This window comes from Brachyistius frenatus, unplaced genomic scaffold (genome assembly GCF_029030835.1).
Source record: "Brachyistius frenatus isolate BFR_SWC_R1_liver_20210118 unplaced genomic scaffold, ASM2903083v1 Contig_243, whole genome shotgun sequence".
NCBI lineage: Eukaryota > Metazoa > Chordata > Actinopteri > Embiotocidae > Brachyistius > Brachyistius frenatus.
The window spans coordinates 472501-490000 of NW_027210842.1; the positions used below are offsets into that span (position 1 = coordinate 472501).

General features: G+C 42.8%; 3 protein-coding genes across 4 annotated transcripts in view; 2 read left to right on the forward strand and 1 right to left on the reverse strand.

The window, feature by feature from the left end:
* The window catches only part of sgsh (N-sulfoglucosamine sulfohydrolase (sulfamidase)), a 9128-nt gene extending 6366 nt beyond the window's left edge, over positions 1–2762 (forward strand). For both annotated transcript variants that reach the window (XM_069720545.1, XM_069720546.1), the window contains exons 8-9: positions 1–134; positions 1623–2762. The exon at positions 1–134 is cut by the window's left edge and continues 84 nt beyond it. In XM_069720545.1, coding sequence (XP_069576646.1) covers positions 1–134; positions 1623–1806 — 318 coding nt within the window. In that variant the 3' untranslated portion in view covers positions 1807–2762. The remainder of the gene's footprint in view (positions 135–1622) is intronic.
* Positions 2763–3408: 646 nt separating this feature from the next.
* Positions 3409–5227, forward strand: npb (neuropeptide B). The gene is made up of 2 exons (XM_069720537.1): positions 3409–3821; positions 4639–5227. The coding sequence occupies exons 1-2, from the start codon at positions 3558–3560 to the stop codon at positions 4765–4767; spliced, it is 393 nt and encodes a 130-aa protein (XP_069576638.1). The 5' UTR covers positions 3409–3557; the 3' UTR covers positions 4768–5227.
* Positions 5228–6140: 913 nt separating this feature from the next.
* gnav1 (guanine nucleotide binding protein (G protein) alpha v1) overlaps positions 6141–17500 on the reverse strand; it is a 25227-nt gene continuing 13867 nt past the window's right edge. The window contains exons 5-9 of the mRNA XM_069720536.1: positions 16857–16985; positions 11033–11162; positions 10821–10892; positions 8820–8907; positions 6141–6694 (exon numbers count right to left, since the gene is read on the reverse strand). Coding sequence (XP_069576637.1) covers positions 6504–6694; positions 8820–8907; positions 10821–10892; positions 11033–11162; positions 16857–16985 — 610 coding nt within the window. The 3' untranslated portion in view covers positions 6141–6503. The remainder of the gene's footprint in view (positions 6695–8819; positions 8908–10820; positions 10893–11032; positions 11163–16856; positions 16986–17500) is intronic.

Below are 17500 nucleotides of genomic sequence, written 5' to 3' on the forward strand. Positions count from 1 at the left end.
ATCGACCAGGACCTGTACGTGTCACCCACCTTTCAGGACCTGCTGAACCGGACCAGGCTGAGTCAGCCGACACACTGGTTCAAGAGCCTGGAGCGGTATTACTACCGGGAGCGCTGGGAGCTGTTCGACACCAGGTCTGAACCCGCTGCTGACGCCACTGTTCACCCTGTTTCCAGGTCAGGAGAGCAGCATCCTCACACTGAAGGGGTAAAACAAGGTCCTCACAGGATCCCAGGACATCCCAGCTGCACTCTGATTGGTGGATGAAACCTGATCCACTGAGATCAAATGAGACAAACCTGCGCCAGTGAAGAGTTTAATGATTTAGTTGATTTAGTGATAAAGAATTGATCAGAAACTTCAACCAAAGAGAGAACATAACAAAAATCACATTTTCATGTTTACAAAAGGAAACGGCTCAAAAATAGATCAAAAATGACCCTCCAGAGGTCAGAGGTCAAAATCAGCCGAACAGAGACGTGTTGGGGGGATTTCATTTACCGTCAATGAGATGACAGGTTTAAATGTCCTCATGTTAATATTTAGAATTCTATCTAATGATATTTATGGGATATTATGGGGGTTGTGCTGATCACCAGGTACTTTTTAACACCTTGTGAGTGACGCACCAGAAGATTCCTCTTTACTTGTGTTAATTGAAGGAATATGTTGCAGACTGGCAACCAATCAATGCTGCTTTTACATCTAAACAGAAAATATGTATTAAGAAGGATGAATTTAGTACAAAAGGAGTGAATAACTGTCTACACAGCACTTCAGTTGACCTAACATATTATAATCATTATCACTGTTATTCTAATACTGCAAACATAAAGGCACTAAGAACAAAGGGAACTCAACCTTGTGGAGATCTCGGGGTTGTGAAGCAGGTCGAACACCTGAACTCAATCAACTCTCCTTCTACTTCCTGTTCCTGTTCAGTCAGCTCCGCCTCCACACCTGCTCTTCACAACACGATGAGTTCCTGTCACAATGACTGTTCTCAAGCAACAATAACAATCGTGTATAATAATCAATAACGCAGATAAAAGGACATTTTTAAGTGTTTATTATTGTACAATATTTGTCTGAACTTTATACAATGAAGAAATCTTATTAAGATATATTAAGATATTTTATATATTTGTTTACTATATTGTCATTCATTATCTGTTTTACACACAAGCTCCCAATTAACCGAAATTATTGTCGTTGACAAATGATTAATAAATGTAGACATTATTAACAAATGCTCACATCTACTGCAGCTCATTAGAAAGCATTTATTACATGTTTATCTCGATCTTATAAAAACTAAATTGGGGATTAAAGTGTTACTGAATTGAGAATAATTAGATATTTCTCATATTTTTTAACTTAGTATATTTAAAGCTGGCTACTTTCACCCCAACAAATGAAATATCTTTTAGACCATCATGTTTTGAAATTAAAAAAAAAATTGAACTTGAAGCAAAAAGAATGAAGACAAAAGCAGCTTTATTTGAAAAATATATTCAACACGAATCTTCATCAATAAAACTTGGAAATCTGTCTTTTTGGTGGAGGAGTTTCTGAAATCTGTTTTTGATGTTTGGATGTTAACAGCTGCTTTATCGACTCAGGGCCGACCCGCTGGAAACGAGGAACGTGGCGTCGGACGCGTCCTACGGCGCCGTGCTGGAGAGCCTCAAGCAGCGTCTGCAGAAGTGGCAGTGGCAGAGCGGAGACCCGTGGGTCTGTGGACCCGACTACGTCCTGGAGGACAAACTACAGCCGCACTGCAGACCGCTCTACAACGGGCTCTGATGGACTCTCACGGTACTTTCAATCATCTTGATGTCTACATGCATGTGTCCACTTACCTTGTAAGGTACATGGCAGTTATATGTATTTCTAGTTTTGTATGTCAGTGCTGCTTTTAAAGCTTAAAGGTTTCCTTAATTTGTAACCTGGTTTTCAGGATAGTGTCCTTCCTCTTCATGCCACTGGATCATTTCATCATTGGAGTCTTTCTTTACACTGAAGGTTCGTTGTCCTTCATCCAGACCTCCTCGTTATCCTGCATCATAGAAAGAACTGTTTCTGTTATTCAACTGAACAGATGGAAACTGATCTGCTAAATTACACGTTGGGTGGAGTTCATGACGCGTGAAAGCGGAGGTCGGCTGATCAATCCTGAAAAGTGCTCGTATTGATAAAGGCCCAATTTTCCTCAGAGCTCCACTTTGAAGAAGCACCGATTGGACCAGTTGATTATTCACTCGTTTATTGATCCGCTCATCTCTTTGCTTCTAATCGGACCATTTTCACTCATGTTGAGGTCTTTTGAAGCCTTCAGCGCTTGTTGGCTGCTTTTAGGTTAATGCAGTGGACCAAATTTAAAGTCTTGTCTCAGTTGTCTTTGTGGATTTCCACACGCAGTCGTTCAATGTCCTCATTGGGACTTTTCACTAGTGTCCAAACACACCCAGGAGTTCTTCTGGAAACGCACCAATCTGCCTGTTTTTCATTGATGTGATCAGAATTTGAATCAGGGGTGTCGAATATCGTTCACAATGATATTAGTATCAATTTTACTGTAATAATTTCAATATTCTGACTTGTTGATGTCATATTGTTTCCCAGCGTTATGGTACGACATCTATTGCACAACATGGCTGAAAGAGGTCAAAAATGAAAGTGGTTTGATTACAAAAGATCAGAATCGCAACAAATCAAATGAATATGTTCATTTTTACTGACTAATAAAACTATAACACTCATTTTGATTCAGTTGTTGTTGAAAAAGTATTTTGTCACATCAGGAAGGATTGTAATAAACACCCTGAAATGCTGTTAAACTTCAGGGCTCCTAATCAAAATAACTTAGTTTCACTAAGAATTTGTCTCCTACACATGCATGACATGTAACACACAAAGTAGACCACACAACAATGTACACATGGAAGAAGAAGTATGAAACTATAAAGAAGCAATTAGAATAAGAATGCAATCAATAAAGATAAGCGAGCCCAGAGTGTCATTTACAGTGTACTGCAGAGTTGTATGAACACTGTGATTGTGGTGTAGAGCTCACGTCATATTTAAGACGTCCCGGAAAAGTTAAATGAACAATAAGTGACAAACAAATTGTGCCTCCGAACTTTTAGCTATCTGGACATTTTTCTGTTTTGACCGCTTGCGTCAGTGTCGCCAGTCTTTCATGGTTAATCCATTTCACTTTGACCCTCTCCAAACGTCAGCGAAAGGCTGACGTCCCCGGACCACATGCACGCGCACGCGCGCACACACGCTCCCCTGACTCCGCCATACCATCAAAAACGGATCAATTGGGATTGTTTTCTTTTTTCTAAGGCCATCACCAAAGATCATCATCCGCCCACCTCAGCCGTGATTTGACGAACGTCCTGGGTCACGATCACGTCGCCCAGTCAGCCTATAAAAGCAGCAGAAAGTTTGAAACACGCCGAGCAAAAGAAAGTCGCCGCTGAGCGAGAACAGACGGGAAAAAAAGCGCCGTTTCCTTCTGCGTAAAAAGTGCCAAGACGGTTCCAGACATGGAGAGGTCAGTCAGGTTTGCCGTGGTGTGCGTCGGAGTGTCTCTGCTCATCTCCTGCCATTCCGTCGAAGCGTGGTACAAGCAGTCGACCGGGCCCAGTTACTACTCGGTGGGTCGCGCCTCCGGTTTGCTGTCCGGTATCAGGAGGTCACCGTACGTCCGGAGATCCGAGTCCGAAGAGACGCTGACGGACAGCGGAGAGACAGCAGGTAACCGCGTGATCCCAGAGATCAACAAGCAGATCTCCATCCTCAAAAGCATGGTGAGTACTACAGCATGCTTTATTTTACACTGATGAGAAAATGAGGAGACGTGCGTAAAGTTTGCTTTCCATTCAGCACCACAAGAGACACATTTATGGCAATTCTTAGATTTTGAAAGTTCGAAATATTTAAAGCAAACAGTCCTCAGACAGAGATCGCATTCTACTTTTGTTTTGCATCACAACGCCGAGGGAACACAGTCAAGAGTCAACAACTCGTGCGTAAAAGGCGCAAACCAGAGTGCGCTGAAGTTCAAAGCGCAACCAAAAGCAGGATAAACGTCGATAAATGAACTAAAGAAAATTTGGAGTTTAAACCATCACTTGCCTGAGAAAAACTTCCGAATAAGGATTAAAAAAAAATAGGAAGATATAAAACTACAGGGGATTTACATTGTCTGATGAGTTCCATTCAGTTTTTATCTGCTGGCCTCACTCTGCTAAACATTAAAATGTTTTACATCACGGGACCTTTTTGCACTACACCCAACCGCATCAGCACAATTTGCACTAGGTGCAATTGCACCATTGTTTTAGGTGTATATATGTATGCATTCATTCATTTCTATCCTGTAAATATGTCTATTTATGTTTTATATGTCTATTTATGTCTGTCTGTTTGGGGTTTTTTTGGACGCTGAGTCCGCTAAGTGATTCTGATTCTGATTCTGATTCACTTCCTCAGTGCAAAATAAATAGGCTAAACATAAAGTCCAGATAATTTGGCTGTAAAATAAAGAAAAGAGATACAAGCCTTTAAGGTCAGTTTGAGGAACTCAAGAGATTTAAATTCTCATCACTGATTCACCTCCTGCAGGCCATCTGCGTGAAGGACATCTCTCCAAACCTGAAGAGCTGCGAGCTGCTGCGGGACGGGACGGGCACCTTCCAGTGCAAGGCAGACGTCTTCCTCACCCTGGACTCCCTGGACTGCCTGTCCGCGTGAGTCCCGGAGACAGACCTCATCCTCCACCGGATCCCCGGAGTGCTCCTCTGGGAAGAAGAAAAAAAAAAAAAAAAAGAAGGAAATAAATGAGGGATGGATGATTGGGGGAGTCGGGGAGGGTGATAGGGGGTGATGATGCAGAGGAAACCCCGATTATTGTCAATGATGGACCGCTGCAGACTCTGAATGTTCTCTCCTATTTAAAAAAAAGACACAAACATTGTTCAGTTTTGCTTTGGTTGCTTAGACAGGAGTATAAAAGAAAAACAAACAAACAAAATTCTGCAGGAGAGATGTTAGTTGAAGCCATTTTTTTCCCAGATAACTTCCCATGTTTAGTGTTTTAACCCTGACGTGTACCTGCATTGCAAAACTGTATTAAATGTCTGGAAAGTTGACTGCAGAGCAGATTTACTGGAGATTGCTTTTATTTATTTTATCTATTAAAATGAACAAACACTGATAACCTGTTGTCTGGTCTAAACTTTTCTTTAAATGTTCAACTACTGTAAAATGAAACAAGTGATCCAGAGTGATTCACTTGTTCAGAAAATATTGAAATATAAAAATGATGTTGACAGCCTCTCGTTTATTACTGCAGTTAAGTGCAGTACACGATTCAAACCATAAAGTAACAATCTGAGAACACGGTTTATAAGACTTCAAGACAAACACAAAACATGAAACTGGAAGTGGAAGAAAAGAAGGAAAAATACACATTTCATACACGTGTGAAGCATTTAATTTACAAAACAGCAGAACCACTTCATCATAAGGCACTTGGGGGTGTTTTTCTCTTCTCTTTGAGGATCAGACTGCATCAGTCATTACCATATCTTGTTTGCTACTGGAGTCATATACTGATGTGATAGCAGAGGAGCCCTCAGGGGAGCCCTCAAAACAAACTCCAGCGGAGTTAATGCCACACAGATCACATAGAGGACGCATCATCCTGCTGGGAAAAAAATAAATCAGGGTTCGTGAGCATGTGCCAGATACTGGAACAATAAGCATCATGGTTGAAAGGAATTACACACAAGTCAGATGCTTCAGGGATGTTTCTCAACAAGTTTCCATTTCTTGAATTAAGTTTGGCAGCGTGAATGCTGATCGGTGAAAGTCAGGGGAGCGAGTGAAGGATTGAAACGGACGCCGCGCGGGTGACTGCGGCACGGAACGTCCTGTCAACACAAACCGCTGTTGTTCTACCGAGATGACCGCCTCATTAGAAGGGTGTGACGCACAGGGTCGGCACCGCCGAGACACCGTGATGGATGAGTGGAAAACACACCACGGTATGCGTGAGTGAACCCTTAACGAACAAACAGTAAATCCTCACCCCCTCTCTGTCCTGCGCCCCCCACCCCCCACCCACCCACAGAGGAAGTCACAAATAAATGGCACATGCTGTATATCACGTCCCTGTTTGCAGTTCGATTGAGAGTACACTACCAAAATATTGATGCCCATTACGTTCAACACGGTTTCAGAAGTCATCATTTCAGGGCTCCAGCTGAAGACCGAGGAGCGGAGGGATCCGTCACCTTCAACGTGTTTGAAGCAAGTTTTTCAAAGCTACATGCGATTAAAAATCACAGAATACTTTTAACCAGGAGGCTGCATCTTGTGCAAGACGAAGCAGGCAACACGTTGGAACGGGACGATCTTCATATCTGTTCAAAGCTTTTTCAGTCTTTCAAAATGAGCCATCCGACCTTCGGTGAGGTGGCCGGCGGCTACAGGAGCGACACCGCCTCCAGGTTCTCTTTGATTATCGTGTCCATCACCACCTGGAAGACGACCTGGATGTTGGAGGTGTCGGTTGCCGTGGTGAAGTGGTGGTAGATGAGTTTGCTGGGCGTAGAGTTGAGGGAGGCGAAGGTGGCGGCGATGAAGCGGGCGGCCGAGTCCACGTCGCAGTCTGCACCTGGAGGAGAGACGAGGGCGGAGCCGTCAGACCCAACAGAAACATCTGCCTGAGTGGTCCACCGGATACCATCACATACTTCTACCAAAAAGTACCAATACTCCAAAATAAAAACACCTGCATTCAAAAGTAGATTCAAGTAAAAGTACAGAAGAATTATCAGTAAAATGTAAAAGTACTTGTTCTTCCCCAATGACTGATATATTATTATTTTATGACATCATCAAACTGTTGCATCAGTGTGTAATGAACAATTTACTGTTGCAGCTACTTTTAATTACTTTACAAACAGTTGAGTAGGTTGGTCCAGTGGTTTCCAAAAGAAAGACGAGCAGCTTCGGTGCCAGATCAAATTGTGACCTGTCGTTACGTTGTTTATTATTGCTACCATGACAACGAAGGTTCAGTACCGCCTGTCATTGGTGCTTTCCACCACGCTTACTGAGACCAAGGAGAAAACCAGGAATATATAAATCTACTATTTCAGGATCAGTATGTGTTGAATTGTAATCAGATGTTACAGATCAATTAAAGGGAACACATTTAGAAGGCAAGTTCTCCTGGGGGAGAGTTCATGTTCTCCTGGGGGAGAGTTTATGTTCTCCTGGGGGAGAGTTTATGTTCTCCTGCTAGAGAGTTATGTTCTCCTGGTGGAGAGTTCATGTTCTCCTGGGGGAGAGTTTATGTTCTCCTGGTAGAGTTCATGTTCTCCTGGTGGAGAGTTTATGTTCTCCTGCTAGAGAGTTATGTTCTCCTGGTGGAGAGTTCATGTTCTCCTGGGGGAGAGTTTATGTTCTCCTGCTAGAGAGTTATGTTCTCCTGGTGGAGAGTTTATGTTCTCCTGGGGGAGAGTTTATGTTCTCCTGGTAGAGAGTTATGTTCTCCTGTTAGAGAGTTATGTTCTCCTGGGGGAGAGTTTATGTTCTCCTGGTAGAGAGTTCATGTTCTCCTGGTGGAGAGTTTATGTTCTCCTGGGGGAGAGTTTATGTTCTCCTGGTAGAGAGTTATGTTCTCCTGTTAGAGAGTTATGTTCTCCTGGGGGAGAGTTTATGTTCTCCTGCTAGAGAGTTTATGTTCTCCTGGGGGAGAGTTTATGTTCTCCTGGTAGAGAGTTCATGTTCTCCTGGTGGAGAGTTTATGTTCTCCTGGTGGAGAGTTTAGTTCTTCTGGGGGAGAGTTCATGTTCTCCTGGTGGAGAGTTCATGTTCTCCTGGTGGAGAGTTCATGTTCTCCTGGTGGAGAGTTTATGTTCTCCTGGTAGAGTTCATGTTCTCCTGGTGGAGAGTTTATGTTCTCCTGCTAGAGAGTTATGTTCTCCTGGGGGAGAGTTCATGTTCTCCTGGGGGAGAAAAGATTGTGTTAGACTCGTCATCATATCTGAGGTGAGTGTGAAATGAAAGCTTGCTCTGCTGGCTGACTCCAAGTGTTTTAGCATTTTCATTGACATTTGCATGAGAGCAGCGGAAACTGAGCCCGTCGGGAGGGAAGTGAAACGCTGAGCAGACGCAAAAATCTCCCAAAATAACACCGTATGAGAGTTTATCACTCAATTATCAGTCTGAAATTTTGACACAAAAACCTGAAAGTGTTGATAATTTTAAGAACAAACAAATATTTTTTTGCTTTTAATTTTATCTATTAATTCAATTGTCTATATATTTATACATTTGAACTGGTTCTGCTTTTTGGTAAATCTATTGTAGTATTCTATTTAACATTTTTTTTTTAATATATATTGGAGGTTTTTTTTACATTTCAATTGGTTTTATCTTGGGGGGGTTTATTGTTCTTAATGTTAAGTACTTTGTGTTACATGGTATTTGCATGAATTGATTTAACTTAATATTTTAGCTTAATAATTCTCCTGGATGTTGCAAGCTTCATATACTTAACTGGCACATTTTACCAAGACAATAAAAATGTAAATCTGCCTAAAGGTCAAATTTATGGCAGAGCTGCTGTATTAGATTACTTAAGATTTTATAGGTGTACCTAATAAAGTGACCACTGAGTGTTCTTTAAGAAGTTTGTGATGTTTTACCACAGCGGAGGTTATTTTGTGCGTCTTCTGTAGCTGATGGGTTCTTGAATGTTCAGTAACACAGCAAATCAACATCAGTCTTACCTTTAAATTGTGGCAAATACAGACGCAAGTGCCGTCCCGAGTGTAAAATCTTGTCTTGAAAAAGGTCAATCTTGTTCATGAATAAAATCTGCAATTACAAAATACACACACACACACACACACACACACACACACACACACACACACACACACACACACACACACACACACACACACAACAAAATCAGCTGAGTGCACAAGAAGCTCATCACAAGTAAAAAAGGAAAATCAATCGAAAAGAGCACGAGAAAATGAAAATGCTGATTTGATTTGGTGACTCCTCCATCTGCAGAACCCAATATTAGTCCCATTGTTTGCCACTTACAGATATTCATGTAAAATTTAAAAAATCAATGGCTGTGTTGGTACAAGCATTGGGGTGGGGGGCGGGGGGGTGGACGATCAATGACTGCTGCATGCATCAGTGTGTGATCGATCCCGATGGTCTCTGGAGAACGAGCTCAACAGGCTCAGCGACCGCTTTCATAAATCGGTTCGTTTTACTGCTTCAACTTCTGCTCGGCTGCCGGTTCTTCTGGCTTTGTAGTCGACCAATTAAAAACTACAAACAAGTTCCTTCTTTTCAAGTGTTTCTGATCACAAAACCAAACACGCAGAAATCCCCACATCACAATGAGAGAAACGGCAGCGAGCAGGTTTTCAGTGAGCAGGACACGGAGCAACACCTCGGTGTGTAATTATCAGTGGCCGAGCCTCGGAGAGGACGTAACAGAGGTGGAGGTTACAAATTTACCTCCCACGTAAAAAAAGGTATCATTAAACACTTTTGTTTAATGAGGCTGTTAGCGCTCAGGCCCACACACAACCTGCACATAAACACGTCACACTCACTATTAATTGCCCATTTGGCTCTAATGAAGCCTTAAATAAGTATTTGTATGCTTTAAAAAAAAAAGATAACCTCCTAATAGAGAACACTGAATCTTTCATGCTCAGGTTCATCTGGAATGTCGTCTGTGACGAGACTTTTCATGGAGTTAGGAACCTAAAAAGTGCCTTTGTTTGGTCACAGATTGGAGTTTTCTTTCTACGGTTCAATCAGAAGTGTTAAAAAACACGTCCAGAGAAAAGTGTTTGGAAAAAAGTGCAGAAAACACAGCAGCGTTCACAGCATGTCGACATTTAAGTGGGCTTCAAATAGGAGTAAAGTGGAATGAATTGAACAAGCTCATTACACGCTCGTTTTAATGCGATCACTTACCGGAAACAAGGATGGAAAAACAGAGAGAAGGGAAACATGTCACCTCGCCGAAGCTCAGCCTAATTACAACTGGCTGTTTAATTGCGAGTGACAGGAGACTCGGAGACAAAGAGCCGAGGCTGCGGTCTGTGTGTGGAAACAGCATTCATCCAACACATTAGTGTTATTCTCATCTCCTGGTGTCATAGACAACAAATGGAGGGCAACAAAGAGCTTCAGCTGGTTTCTCTGCTCCATGTGCTCCACCCACTGCACTGAGCCGTCAGGCTGACGGAGGCTGTCTCCTTCTCTGGCTTTATCTGTCTCACGACTTCTACAACAAACTTATCGCCACTTGCCTGTCCGACATTTCATGGAATAGAATATTCAGACAGAAAGTCCCTGTGATTTGTTTGATGATGTTAGTTATTAGGAGGAAACACAAGTTGAAGAAAGTTGTCAGACGAGTGAAGAGCTCCTGTTGAACCGGATGAATAATAAAATCATCTGTGAACTGCCTTTTGTTCACTGTGACAGGAAACAGACTCTCGGCTTCGGTGCGGTTTGACTGCAGTTTCATTAATAATGATCCACTAACACAACACACATTTCTGATTCCTCCACTAACATGGAAAAAGTCTGTTGAATAAAACATATTCCACCGTTTCTCCTTCTTGTTATGGACCTCTGAGTAACTTTATTCTCTCAGTTGTTGTGACTTTGTAAAGAACCAAGAGGAAACTATCAGGATCGTTTCAGCTCAAATGGAGTTGTATTTATGGAAGTGATGAATTTCTCACCATGGATGTGCTGCGGAAGAAGACGTTATTGCAGACGGAGGAGAAGAGCTTCATGCTCTCCTGAAGACGGTTCTGAGGAGGGAAGATAGAAACGTCAAACACAGACAGCAGACGGTCACGTCCAAACTCTGAGGACAAAACACACTGTTAAAATGGGACCACTGGTTTCTGTGGAGAGTCTGAATGTGTGAGGGATGAAAGGCAGCTTCTACCATGGAGGGCTCCTCCACCAGCGTCATGTCGTATCCGCTGAGCGACACCACGAACAGCACCGCCCGGACATCCTCGAAACAGCTGATCCACTTCCTGCGCTCGGTTCTCTGGCCTCCAACATCGTACATCCTGCACACGGAGGGACGGACAGAACGAGACGGTTGGACACAGATGGAGGAACCGCGGTGAGGCCGGCAGGAAAATGAAACAAGATGAGGAAGAGAAATATGAAGCATCTAAATACAAGCATTCACATGACTTCTCTATTCATCAACCTGCTCGTTAACGATCTGGGATCAGTCGAACACGTTTCTTTTGCTTCGTTTGTTTCTGGTCCAGTTTTCATTCTCCTTTTAGCTCCGTTTTGGTCTCCACCAACGGAGGGAAATATGTGGTTGTTCGTGTCCTCAACGCTCCTCTGCTTTCACCAGCCACGTCAACCACTTGGTGCTGAGCAGAAACAACGATGGTGGGAACCAAAACGGTAAATCTTTGGGTTGTGAAATCAAAACAAGCTCAAAGACGATAAAATACTCGAGAGAGCTGAAGCTGACTGAAGAGTTGACGAGTCGTCGCTGATTATTTCAACACATTAAATCCAGTGTTAATAAAATAATCTTCTTTAAAGTAAGCTGCAAACAGGACCAGCAGGTCGAGTGTACAACATGTAGGAAGATGTGGAAATGGAAACTCGAGCCAAACGGAACAAAAGCATGAAGAGATCCAGACGAGTCGACTGGTCGCAGCTGCCTCCGACCAACGATCTCCATCAGGAACGTTCAAGAGCGCAAACAGACTCACGCCCACTTTACTGTTCTTACAGTGTTATGTGTGTTTTGTTAAAGTTACTAATGAGGACAAAAACTCTGATCATTCATCAAGATGACAGGAAAGGCAGCGCTGTATTTGTGTGCGCGCGCGTGTGTGTGTGTGTGTGTGTGTGTGTGTGTGTGTGTGTGTGTGTGTGTGTGTGTGTGTGTGTGTGTGTGTGTGTGTGTGCGTGCGTGTGTGTGTGCGTGTGTGTGTGCGTTTGCTGGGAAGTGAAATGACATCACATTGTGACTGACATGTCCTTTATCAGGATCCAATCTCCAGCGGAGGTGTGCGGTGCCGTCTGTGTTCATGACCTTCCACAGTGAAGTCGTGCTGCCGGCTGATCGATGATAGATTGTATTGGTTTCAGATGAGGTCAGATATTTCTCAAATGTGCGATTTACACTTACACGAAGAGAAGCGTGAGACGTCTGGGCGGACGGGGCGCCCCCCTTTTCAATCTTCACCGAGACAATCACAACACGGCAGCACGGAGAGCGTAAAGGTCAATGTTCCCCAGAAGGAATCAGAGCAGAGACACAGAGCTGCAGATCAGCTCGGCCCACTTCACCCTCTCCCACAGCCAGATGTGCCTCAGCAGCATCCATCTCGTTAATGCGGCTCTTTATTAAAAGGGGAAATGAACATGTGGAAACACAGACGCACAACAAGGGAAACAAACAGGAAAGGTTGTGCAACGGAACGATCAGATACGATTTACGGTGGAAATTGAAGCCTGTCAGAGAAGCTCATTACACAACAGTCACATGTTCAACAGGTGTTCACTGAGCTCTGTTCGCCTCCATATTACATCCAGTTCAGAATATGGAGAAGAACCCCCCCCCCCTCCTCCCCCTCCTCCTCCTCTTCTGCACTGTTGTAATTGTAATTATCAGCGCAGTTGATGTTAACGATGCAGGAAGAGACTCGGATCCTTATTACACTGAGAGGTCGAAGGTCAAACAGGACCTCTGTATGCTAACTAACCCCCGTCACACACACACACACACACACACACACACACACACACACACACACACACACACACACACACACACACACACACACACACACACACACACACACACGCTGCAGTGCTGATTAAGTGTCTGAATGAGGACATAATGAGACGTAGTGTTGTTATGTCGATGATGGAGGATGAGTTTTTGTCTTTGAATAGAACAGAGCTGCATTTATTCAGAACTCCTGAGTGACATCTTATCCATCATCATCCTCATCCATCATCATCCTCATCCATCATCATCATCATCATCCTTATCCATCATCATCCTCATCCATCATCATCCTCATCCATCATCATCATCATCCTTATCCATCATCATCATCATCCTCATCCTCATCCATCATCATCATCATCCTTATCCATCATCATCATCATCATCCATCATCATCCTCATCCTCATCCATCATCATCATCATCCTCATCCTTATCCATCATCATCATCATCCTCATCCATCATCATCATCCTTATCCATCATCATCATCATCCTCATCATCATCATCCTTATCCATCATCATCATCATCATCATCATCATCATCATCATCCATCATCATCATCCTTATCCATCATCATCATCATCCTCATCATCATCATCCTTATCCATCATCATCATCATCATCCATCCATACAACTAACAGGCACACAGACAAATGGAACACTAAGTTTCCTGGTAAACAACGATGTAATGTGCCATCAATTAAAAGAGATAAAGTCATGTGAATAATCATTCATTATTAAGGTTTTTTTATTGTGAACTTTATTGTCCAATTGTGTAGAATTGGATCCTTGAACACATTTCTCTTTTCTGTGTGTTTATCTGATCTGCTGCAGACGGACTAAAACACTCCTGGTTCATTTGAAACAATTAACCAACTGAATCGTTTCTTAAGTCTCCCTAGAATCAAACAACAAAAGTCTTTTAAAAGAAATTATTTAAAGCACAGTACCGAAATAAATTAAAGACTGTTGAGGCGGGTTTTTTTGTTGGCCCTTCAAAAAAACGTTGCTGAGGCTGATTTTGTAAGTTTCACACATACATGTACATTATGTTGCAAACATGGACGGATAACTTTATATTGATCAGATGCAAACTCAAGATGTACATGTTAAACGTCTTGAAGGTCTCATTTTTAACACGCTAAAGTGTGACTTTTATTCTGCAAATTTATCCGTGAAAACAACACTGGAAGAGACAGAATAAGTCACCGAGCCGTCGAGCGGTAATAAACGGTCGGAGGGCGCAGATGTTGGCCACGATGAGAAACCTGAAGTACGACCCAACAAACGGGAGACAAGTCATTGAAGTGAGGGCGACAGCTTCACAGGCTGTTAGCGCCGAGTGCAGCCTCCATATTTACAAAATGAGATCAAGCCGGAGAAGAAAACAGTATTTCTGTAATAAGTCTGCCGTCTCCTCTGGTTTCTAAAACCTCAGCTGAGTTACAGCCGACACAAACGTCAGAGGGATATTTTAAACTCAACAAACACAAGATCCAGTGTCTTTATTAATAATCAATCATTTGTTCACCAATAAATCAGCGAAACGACAGACTTTAAGTGTCTGAATGGAAAAACTAATCCTCGACTTCATCAAATCCTGTTAATAACATGTTAATAACATGTTAATCGTCTGTTAATCACCTGTTTAAAGACCCCCCCCACACACACACACACACACACACACACACACACACACACACACACACACACACACACACACACACACACACACACACACACACAGTGCTGCATGTCAACTAACTAAACATAACTATTTATCTTCTGAAGCAGATAAGAGAGGGTGTGTGAGAGCAGAGGGGGGTGAGGGGGGTGAGGGGAGTGGGTGAGGGGGGTGAGCGGGGTGAGGGGAGTGGGTGAGGGGGGTGAGCGGGGTGAGGGGGAGGCACCAGGGACTCAGATCCGACACTCGGTGGTGACGTCACCATCAAAGTGTTTCACGGGGAAAAAAGACAAAACAAAAGCAGCTTCTGAGTGACGCAATCATTCAGACTGGAGGGAAAGAACATTTATCTGCTCACAACAACAGATTCTCTTACGATCAAAGGGACTCGGACGCCGCTGGAACTTTTCCTGAAGTCAAATACTTCTGTCAGATCAAATCGAATGTGTCACTCATCAGCGGCAGCCAGAGACCTTCAAGAGGCCTTCAGGTGTCACAGGAAAGCCCCAGACTGAAGTCATGCGCTGACGAACGGCCTCTCCACCATGTTTATATGATAAACACAGATCATATGAAGAGGTGATGTGTTTTATTGTTATTGCTCCTTTATGAGATGTAATGTCGAGCAGGGATGAAGGACAGGTTCATATTGTGGGAGGATGAAGGAGGAGCTGCTCCTCACGTATTTATTACTCAGGAAAACGGATTTTCCTCAATATAACGTTGAAGAAAGTGTGATGTGTTTCTCCTCCAATAACAAACACTAAAAACTCACTTCTTGATTTTAATAAGATGAAACCGGTCTGGAGAAAATCTCAATCATTTATTCTCAAATCTGAATAGTTTGTCTCTATAACTTTATGTCAAGATGTTGTTTTCACTTCATGCCAAAATCACATTTTATCAAAATCTGAAACAAAATTTGGAAACTTTTCTTTGACTGTAAATTTCATGTGATGAACGAAGAGCTGAACATCTGGATGTCTGTGACTTGACAGAAATATGTCAACCACTTCCACTTCGTCTGTCCACACCGAAACACACGGACGGCTACGGTGAGTGAGGTTAACAAACATTCGTGGTCCCCAGAGGATGACTGCCGTGTGAAAAACCTGAACGTTTGCAGCACATATTCATGTTCAAACTAAGATGGTGAACATTTCATTAAATGGTTGATCAACAGAAGACTAATTTGAAAATCAATTGATAGTTTTGAATCTTGTTTTTCAACTAACACTGTTGAAACTCTCCGATTCCAGCTTTATAATGTTATATTTAAATATTTTGTATATTTATAATGTGAATATTTTCAGGTTCCTTCAGTCATCCATGAAAATAAACCAAATGTGTTTTAGTTGTGGACAAAACAAGACATTTAATCCACTTTGGAAAACAGTGGTCGACACTTTCTGACATTTTTAAGAACCAAACTGCAAATCCATTTATCAAGAAAATAATTAACAGATTAATCAATAATGAAAATAATCTGAAAACAGTAAACAATAAGCAGCATCATCACTGAGCATTTAGCTGCAACTCAGCTGTTAGCACAGCAAATTCAGACTTTTCTGGCCTGTTTTTTATGTTTTTAAAGGTTTTTGTAATATTTCATGAGACAACAGTGAACACTTTTTACTTTAGACTCAAAACTAAATATTAACCAAAGAATGGTTTCTTGTTTTTTAGTAGTAAAAACAGATGATGTTGCCACCGATATCCAAAATATTAGATTGGACAAAGCTGTCATTTATGTTCCATAAATCATGTAATTATGGTTATTCTTGTTTTAGTTTTTTCCATTGTTGGTGTTTTATTGTGTGATTTTTCTTTGATGACGGTTTGTTCTGCATCAGAGAAATCCAGTTCATCAGTATCTGTCGCGCCGTCGTGTCCATCACACGTCAGGAAATGAGCTCGGCCATCGGAGGATGATAAAGAAGACGTATTATGTGACTCCGGCTCATTGATCAGATGAATATGGTCATCTGACTTCAGACACCCGCCCTCTGCTGCTGCACTGATAAGGCCGAGCCGTGTGTGTGTGTGTGTGTGTGTGTGTGTGTGTGTGTGTGTGTGTGTGTGTGTGTGTGTGTGTGTGTGTGTGGTCAGTAGATGAGTGTAAAGACAACCGATTGGTGCCATGTTGACATATTGAATGATGCCCACCATCTGCGTCTTCCATCTCGGCCCGTCACCCGGCTGTAGACCGAGATAAGAGCGACGTGAGTCGGTACGACAGCCGCTCACGACGAGGCGGTTATGAGCAGCTTCACATCTTAACGAGGAACCGAGTGACAGGTGTCTACCTGAAGATGAGGTGGTTGACTTTGAACTGGGTCTCGATCACGCCCGTCGTCCTCAGTCGTACTCGCAGGACGTCCGTCTCCGTGGGAACGTAGTCGGGAGACGTGATGCGGGACATGTTGTCGAAGAAACTGGGAAAGGAGGAAGAGGAGGGAGGAGAAAAATAGAGAAAATGAATAACTTGCAGACAAACTTGAGATCAAAAGAGAAATCAGAAATCCAGTGACGGTCGTAGAGGATCAGTCATTGTGTGTGTGTGTGTGTGTGTGTGTGTGTGTGTGTGTGTGTGTGTGTGTGTGTGTGTGTGTGTGTGTGTGTGTGTGTGTGTGTGTGTGTGTGTGTGTGTGTGTGTGTGTGAGCTGCCAGGTGTCGGGGAGGCGGAGCAGTGATAAGGATGGAGCCGCCGGGGCTGCTGGGAAAACAGTACTTCATCAGCATGAATATTCACACAGCGGTTTACCATAAAAACACACCGAGGCCAAACTCCCAAACACAGATTAAATACTAACACAGCTAGTGTAGGCAACTGTACACACACACACACACACACACACACACACACACACACACACACACACACACACACACACACACACACACACACACACACACACACACACACACACACACACACACACACACACAC